An 8,088-nucleotide genomic window follows, 5' to 3' on the forward strand; every position below is an offset into this window, starting at 1 on the left:
AGTTATTTTACTCAAGTAAATGTTGAATTTCCGGACATTTACTTGTAACAGAGTAGGCCTACTATTGCAGTATTGATACTTTTACTTAAGTAAAGAATGCTGTGAGTACCTTTTCCACCACTGTCTAATAGTCAATAATAACAATATTGTCCTGTTCTTCCAGAAATAAGTTTGAGAACCACTGCTATCTTTGTGACACCAACACAGTCAATTTACTTTGTTTTGGACTTCTGGTTAATATTGGAAATGAATGAGGCTTGAAATGTGTCTTTATTTCTGGGTGTACATTTGTAACTTGAGAGTGTACAAATGTAACCAAATTGTAAAAAAAAATACATTTTGTCAGTGGTGTAGAGTAACTAAGTACTCAAGTACTGTACAATTTTTACTTTACTGGAGTATTTCCAATTTTCAGTACTTTTACTTCTAGCCTACTCCCCTACATCTCAGAGGCAAATATTGTATTACTCCACTATAATTATTTGAAAACTTTACTTTGCTTTAATTATATTATAATAAAACATACATATACCACTTTAGCCCTATTTTATACATAGGCTATTTGATCTACAAGCTCACAACGGGTCGCGATGCGACCCGTTGTGAGCTTGTAGATCTTTTATTTTCTAACTAATTTTAGTACTTTTACTACTTAAAAAAAAAAAAAATCTTTGACACTTATCTTTTGAGTCAATCGACAACACTAGGCGGCCATTTTCAATTTGGTCAATAACTCACTTCCTGTTTCAGATTTTTTTGGGCACCCCTTCTAGGATGTCTTAGGATGACCCAAGGGACATGTGTGCCACATTTTATGCTTTTTGGAGATTATTTTGGTGTCTTTTGAGTCAACGGTCAACAGTTTAGGTGGCCATTTTGGATTTTGTCCATAACTCACTTCCTGTTTAAGATTTTTTTGGGCACCCCTTCTAGGATGTTTTAGGATGACACAAGGGACATCTGAGTCAAATTTCATGCTTTTATCCGCCGCGTAACGATTTTTCACTTAGTGCCCCTACTATAAAGGGTCAAAGACTAGACAGGTGTTTTAGAATGCAGTCCATTTACCATAAAATAACAACAACAGTCCTACTGAAAACTGAAGGAATAGCTTAAATATTCTGCACTTTGAAGATGTCACAAGAGAGAACCCATCATGATACTACTACCACTGAGATTAGTTTTTATCCCCTTATAGTTTCTAGATTGAGTGACTTCACCAACCCTGTCTACAATTCCGTATCAACCAATGGCTGATTACTACAGAGCAGCTCCCCAGCCAATCAGTGTCCTATAAAAAGAGGGCCATTAGGGAGTAATCAGTTAGTGGCTGTCTGTGGGAAAGAAGGTTACACCTGAACTTCTCAAGTGAGAAACAAACTGTGGTTTTCAGTTATACTAAGCGGGGAAAAACGACAAAATGGTGAGTGAGTCAGTAACTTCTGACTGTCTTTACTGATGTCCAAAACGAATGCTGCATACTAGGCTATGCATCTATAGCCTATAGAGATCAAACAAGACTATTGTGTGTACCTGTGTGAACTAATGGAACCATGCAGCACTTCTTTCTTCTGTTGTAGGGGGGGAGGGGTTTGCACGACCATATTTTCATACCCCCAAACCAAGACCCTTAACATAAATTGGATGTACACACGCGCTATAGATGTTTTCATCATAATGGGGAACATTGCATTGCAGCCATATTGACGTAGCTAAATATTTCTATAATGTTACTTCCTTGACATGTGGTTTGTGTTGAGGTCAAACCCTAGTGTCACCATTTTAGGCTAATGTGTAACAAAATAATATTGCAAAAATGGCTCATCTATAAGCTCGCAACACATCGTTGTGAGCTTGTATTTTGACCTACAAGCTATTGGCAATAGCTTGCTCTGCTACACTAAATGGAACACAACCTTAATTTGTAGCATTGCTAACACCTGTGACTGTTGCCAATAGCTTGTAAGTCAAAATAGCCAAAATACAAGCTCGCAACGATTTTTTTTTTTGTGAGCTTATAGATGATTTTTACACATTAGCCCCACATGGGGACACCATGGGTTAATGTACTGTACATTTCTAATTGAGTAAAAAAAAAATGTATCGCTCATTAACAGTCCATAGCCTATCATGTACCGTATATCTTTGTCTCACCTGATTGATCGCTCTCCCCCCTGCCCCCTCTTCCCCTTTTTTATGGAAATAACAAACGATCGAGCTTGCACAAACTATGCATTTGTTTTACACCTGTGAGGTGACAACTTTGATTCCAAATTGTGATTATTAGACAGTCTACATTTCCCTAAAAGAAAATGTGCATCAATGTGGTTCCCCTCCAGCAAATCAAACCCAGCATGGGCCCACCTGTGTTGGTTAAGGTTGGGCCTTCGTCTCTGCAACATTAGTTCCATCGCTTTCCAAAGGCACGATGTCCACAACAGCCTGTACTGTCCTGTAGATAAAATCGTCTTGCCCCAATTCAGAATTCTCAATTTCTTACTGTGCAATTAACTAACTCTCTGTCTCTCTCTCTGCAGCGTGAGTGTCTGTCCATTCATGTTGGCCAAGCCGGAGTCCAGATCGGTAACACTTGCTGGGAGCTTTACTGTCTGGAGCATGGCATCCAGCCTGATGGACAGATGCCCAGTGATAAGACTGTTGTAGGTGGTGACTCCTTCAGCACCTTCTTCAGTGAGACTGGATCAGGAAAGCATGTCCCCAGAGCCGTCTTTGTTGACCTGGAACCCACTGTCATTGGTCAGTTAAACCATTTACCAATCCCTTGCAACTTTAAAGGAATACTTTTCCTATAGATTACTCCCCATGAAGCCTTAAATTCATTAGTTTTTTTTGGCGCATTCCTGAGCTGATAATCCAATATTTGACTTGATAGGAGACCAATCTTAACAGAGCAAAAGTATATTTAAAACATTCTTTGAACCTGGCTCATAGGCCTCTCAGTGAGTTTATATAATTATTTTAATAGTTTTGCATTGGTCTCTTAGACTGCAGCGGACACCGCAAATATTGAATTATTGACTCAGGAATACGACAAACTAAAGAATCATGAATTCAAGGCTTCATGGGATGAGTATTCCTTTAATAAAAGCTTTGAATAAAAACAAAGCATTTTATGATTGTCAACCATTTCCTTTGAACCTTCCATTGACAGATGAGATCCGTAAAGGACCGTACCGCCAGCTATTCCACCCTGAACAGATGATCACAGGAAAGGAGGATGCAGCCAACAACTATGCCCGCGGACACTACACCATCGGCAAGGAGGTCATTGACCTGGTGCTGGAGCGAATTCGGAAGCTGGTGAGGGCCTTAATGAATGAAATGTTATTAGCAAAGTGCTTAAATTCAGCTTTAAAGGTAGGGTAAGTGATATTTTTTGGTTAAAAAAAAGTTTTTTGTTAAAAGGTTAAAATACTATATTCTGATAGTAATCATTGCTATAGAGTGTTTGTTCAGTAACAGGAGTCTCCCTGTCTCTACAGCTCTTTAATAAACAGAAAATACATTTTTCGGTAGGTGTCAAAATCTCAGCCAATCAGGAGAAAGTACCAATTTTTAAGCTTAATTTGTATAGTGTTCCAGTTCCAATTTTGTCTGCTCATTTCTTAGTGTCATCACTTCCAATTTCACTTGTTTAGTCTGTATCCTGATTGAGTTCTCTGTCCTGGTTGGATAAAATTGGATATGAAACTGAAACGAAAATGCAAATGCATTTTCTGTTTAATAAAGAGGTGGAGAGGCAAGGAGACTCCTAATACTGAACAAACACTCTATAGCAATGAGTACTATCAGAATATAGAGCTATTTAACACTTATTTTAACCAAAGCAAATCACTTACCCTACCTTAACTGATTAAAGGCAACTTTTTTTTCCTTTTTTTCCCTCTCCAGGCTGACCAGTGCACTGGCCTCCAAGGGTTTCTCATCTTCCACAGCTTTGGTGGTGGCACCGGCTCTGGTTTTGCTGCCCTGCTGATGGAGAGGCTCTCTGTTGATTATGGGAAAAAGTCCAAACTTGAGTTTGCCGTCTACCCGGCTCCCCAGGTGTCCACAGCTGTAGTGGAGCCCTACAACGCCATCCTGACCACCCACACCACCCTGGAGCACTCAGACTGTGCCTTCATGGTGGACAACGAGGCCATCTTTGACATCTGCCGCAAGAACCTGGACGTCGAGAGGCCGTCCTACATCAACCTCAACAGGCTCGTCAGTCAAACTGTGTCTTCGATCACCGCCTCCCTTCGCTTTGACGGAGCTCTGAACGTCGACCTGACGGAGTTCCAGACCAACTTGGTGCCTTACCCTCGTATCCACTTCCCTCTGACCACCTATGCCCCAGTCATCTCTGCCGAGAAGGCGTATCACGAGCAGATGTCGGTTGCCCAGATCACCAACGCCTGCTTCGAGCCGGCCAATCAGATGGTGAAGTGCGATCCCCGTCATGGTAAATACATGGCCTGCTGTCTGCTGTACCGTGGCGATGTGGTGCCCAAAGATGTCAACTCTGCCATTGCAGAAATTAAGACCAGACGCAGCATCCAGTTTGTAGACTGGTGCCCCACAGGCTTCAAGGTGGGCATCAACTACCAGCCTCCCACCGTGGTTCCTGGAGGAGACTTGGCCAAGGTCCAGAGGGCTGTGTGCATGCTCAGCAACACCACGGCCATCGCAGAGGCCTGGGCCCGCCTTGACCACAAATTTGACCTGATGTACGCCAAAAGGGCCTTTGTCCACTGGTATGTCGGCGAGGGGATGGAGGAGGGAGAGTTCTCTGAGGCTAGGGAGGACATGGCTGCCCTAGAGAAGGATTACGAAGAGGTGGGCGCTGACAGTGCTGGGGCAGAGGATGAGGATGAGGAGGAATTCTAGGCCACTCTTGTCTTCCGGTTTGCCGTTGGCCGGAAGCAATGGAATGGGGGGGAAATGGGCCATGTGAGATCCTCCTCTCTTGTTTTTCTATCATTCCTTGACTTATTAAATTCACCCAATGGGTATGAGCAGTTAATTTGTCTTGTTTATGCTTCATTTGACTTATAAAGGTTTTGTGTGTTTTCCCTTTTTGAGACCCAGCTGAGCTTCAACAAAACTCAATGAGTCACTGGTACTCATCTCTTGAAAAATATTAGTGAAACCTGGTTAAAAGTCTTGTTAAAAACCTCATTATGGTTGGATATTATACATTTTAATTGTAATGCTTTCAATTTCTACAGCTAATTCAAATTGGTAGTTAATTAAAAAATTGGGTGAAATGCAAAACGTTTGTGTTGTAAGCTACAGCTGTGACTAAGATGTGAGAGCTTTTTGGGTTCTATACCGTATCCGTGGCCAAGTTTGTAGAGGACTCAAGTGGGGCTGCAAAGCCCCTCCGTTCAATATGCAAATGTAACAAGAAGGGTTCAAAAAGCATTGTGTCGAAGTGTACTGACACTTAACCCCTATAACTGCTCCCCCCTCCGCACTCCTCCGTGGGCCCTGGAGTTCCCCGGAGGGAAATGATAGGTATCCCAAAAAAATAAGTAAAATAAGATGCAGAGTGTAAAATATTCTTCTATAATTTATTAAGGATAACTCTGTATAGGCCAAAGGTAGCAGTGGTGGAAGAAGTACTCACATTCTTTTGAGTAAAAGTATCAATACCACCATGTACTGTAGAAATACTGTTACAAGTAAAAGTCCATTTAGAAAAGTATTGGTATCTAAAAGTACTCGTTACGCAGAATGTCCAATTTCACAAGTTTTCAAATGGATAATGTATAGAGATCTTTTGAAAATATATCTACAAGCTCACAATGCGTCACATCCCGATGCATTGTGAGGTTGTAGATCGGCTATTTTCAAATGGCTGAAATGTATTTAGGGCTGAAAGTGGTAACGTATGTTTTGTATTCTAAATCTACAATGTAAGTACTAATTAAAGTTTCCAAATAATTGTAGTGGAGTAAAAGTACAATATTTGCCTCTGAGATGTAGTGGAGTAGGCTAGAAGTAAAAGTACTGACAATTGGAAATACTCCAGTAAAGTAAAAAAATACCTCAAAATTGTACTTAAGTAGAATAAGTACAGTACTTGAGTAAATGTACTTAGTTACTTTACACCACTGCTGTGTAGTGGGTTCCATAGACTCTCAGGGTGCCTTGGGGGGGTTCTAAAATGACCCTTACAAGTCTGTAACTCTGACAGCATACAAATGGAACCAAATGGACCTGACTGGTCCATTTGGTTCCATTTGTATACTGTCAGAGTTAAGGGGAGTCCTTGATATGTAAAAGTTTGAGAACCACTGGCCTAGCCTAGTGGTTCTCAACCTTTTAAGCCTGCAACCCCTCAAAATAATCATATTTGAACTAGGGACCCGCCACCCTTACAAGCACTTGGAATTGTAGCAGTTGAGACATTCAATTTAGTTTTGACTCGGTTCCACAGATAAATATTGTGAGCTTGTAGATCTGCTATTTTCAAAAAAAATTTCTCTTATTATTTGACAAGTCAATATATTATTTGACATACTATAAAAACTGCTCAAATATTAGACATGTCTAATGTTTGACCAGTTTTTATAGTATAGTTGGTTGGTTACTTTTGATGCAGTAATGGTCTTTTTCTTTTCTTTCTTTCTTAAAAAAAAGTAATTAAAAAGTCCTTAAATTGTCACTTTGCTGTCATATGGGGACCCCCCAAAATAATGTGTGGACCCCCACAGGTTGAGAACCAGTGGCATCATGGCCTTTTTGTGCTTTAATGAAACCAGTCGATAGAGGGCGCTGTGAACCGGAGACAGGTCACGCAGGCGCAGGCTAGGCCTATAATTTTGACCTGCGTAGCTGGCTGCTGACGCAGCTGCGCACAGTGAAGCGCGCAATCAAGATTGTTTGTGTCGTTTTTATTCACTAAAATACATGTCATATACAAGAACATCATATTTCTATACAGCCTATCTGTAAAAAAGGCCCAAGAGCTTATTTTCATAAAACGGAAACAATGCATGCATGTTGCATGAGGTAAGATATTCTTCATAACGTTTTGGATGTTTGTAAACAAACGGGTTGCCTGGGTGGGTAGTAGAATGTCTGTGTTTGTCGACCTGTGGATACATACTGTAGAACAAAACAACAGTGGTTTAAACAACGTACTCAAGTACTGTATTTATAAGTAAAACATTTAGGTAATTTTTTGTTTACTGGAGTATTTTCAATTTTCAATATTTTTACTTCTACTCCACTATACACATCCCAGAGTCAAATATTGTACTTTTACTCCACTACAATTATTTGAACATTTTAGTTACAAGTTGTAGATTTTGATTATTTTTACACACTTACCACTTCAGCCCTATATACATTTCGGCCATTTGAAAATAGCAGATCTACAAGCTCACAATGTGCTTGTGCAGTTGTAGATGCTATTTTCAAAAGACCTTTGTACTTTTTTATACATTTGAAAACTTGTTCTTTTACTCAAGTAAATGTTGAATTCCGGACATTTACTTGTAACAGAGTAGGCCTACTATTGCAGTATTGATACTTTTACTTAAGTAAAGAATGCTGTGAGTACCTTTTCCACCTCTGTCTAATAGTCAATAATAACAATATTGTCCTGTTCTTCCAGAAATAAGTTTGAGAACCACTGCTATCTTTGTGACAACAACACAGTCAATTTACTTTGTTTTGGACTTCTGGTTAATATTGGAAATGAATGAGGCTTGAAATGTGTCTTTATTTCTGGGTGTACATTTGTAACTTGAGAGTGTACAAATGTAACCAAATTGTAAAAAAAAATACATTTTGTCAGTGGTGTAGAGTAACTAAGTACTCAAGTACTGTACTTAAGTACAATTTTGAGGTATTTTTACTTTACTGGAGTATTTCCAATTTTCAGTACTTATACTTCTAACCTACTCCCCTGCATCTCAGGCAAATATTGTACTTTTACTCCACTATAATTATTTGAAAACTTTAGTTACTTTGCATTAATTATTTTATAATAAAACATACATTGACCACTTTAGCCCTATTTTATACATAGGCTATTTGATCTACAAGCTCACAACGGTCGCGATGCGACACATT

The 8,088-nt window shown here is 39.7% G+C and overlaps 1 protein-coding gene across 1 annotated transcript; it reads left to right on the top strand.

Moving 5' to 3' along the window:
• The first annotated feature begins 1,419 nt into the window (after positions 1–1,419).
• LOC308105881 (tubulin alpha chain-like) lies at positions 1,420–4,959 on the top strand. The gene is made up of 4 exons (XM_080456809.1): positions 1,420–1,423; positions 2,538–2,757; positions 3,173–3,321; positions 3,913–4,959. Exons 1-4 carry the CDS (start codon positions 1,421–1,423, stop codon positions 4,888–4,890), a joined length of 1,350 nt encoding a protein of 449 aa, XP_080312935.1. The 5' UTR covers position 1,420; the 3' UTR covers positions 4,891–4,959.
• The last annotated feature ends 3,129 nt before the right edge of the window (positions 4,960–8,088 follow it).

The sequence above is a fragment of the Gymnoscopelus braueri genome (genome assembly GCF_963280865.1).
Source record: "Gymnoscopelus braueri genome assembly, chromosome: 18".
Taxonomy (NCBI): Eukaryota; Metazoa; Chordata; class Actinopteri; order Myctophiformes; family Myctophidae; genus Gymnoscopelus; species Gymnoscopelus braueri.

Excerpts from the sequence above, each read along its gene's own strand:
- LOC308105881 (XM_080456809.1), top strand. Across the intron at positions 2,758-3,172 it reads CCTGGAACCCACTGTCATTG|ATGAGATCCGTAAAGGACCG; the intron begins GTCAGTTAAACC and ends TTCCATTGACAG. Across the intron at positions 3,322-3,912 it reads TGGAGCGAATTCGGAAGCTG|GCTGACCAGTGCACTGGCCT; the intron begins GTGAGGGCCTTA and ends TTCCCTCTCCAG.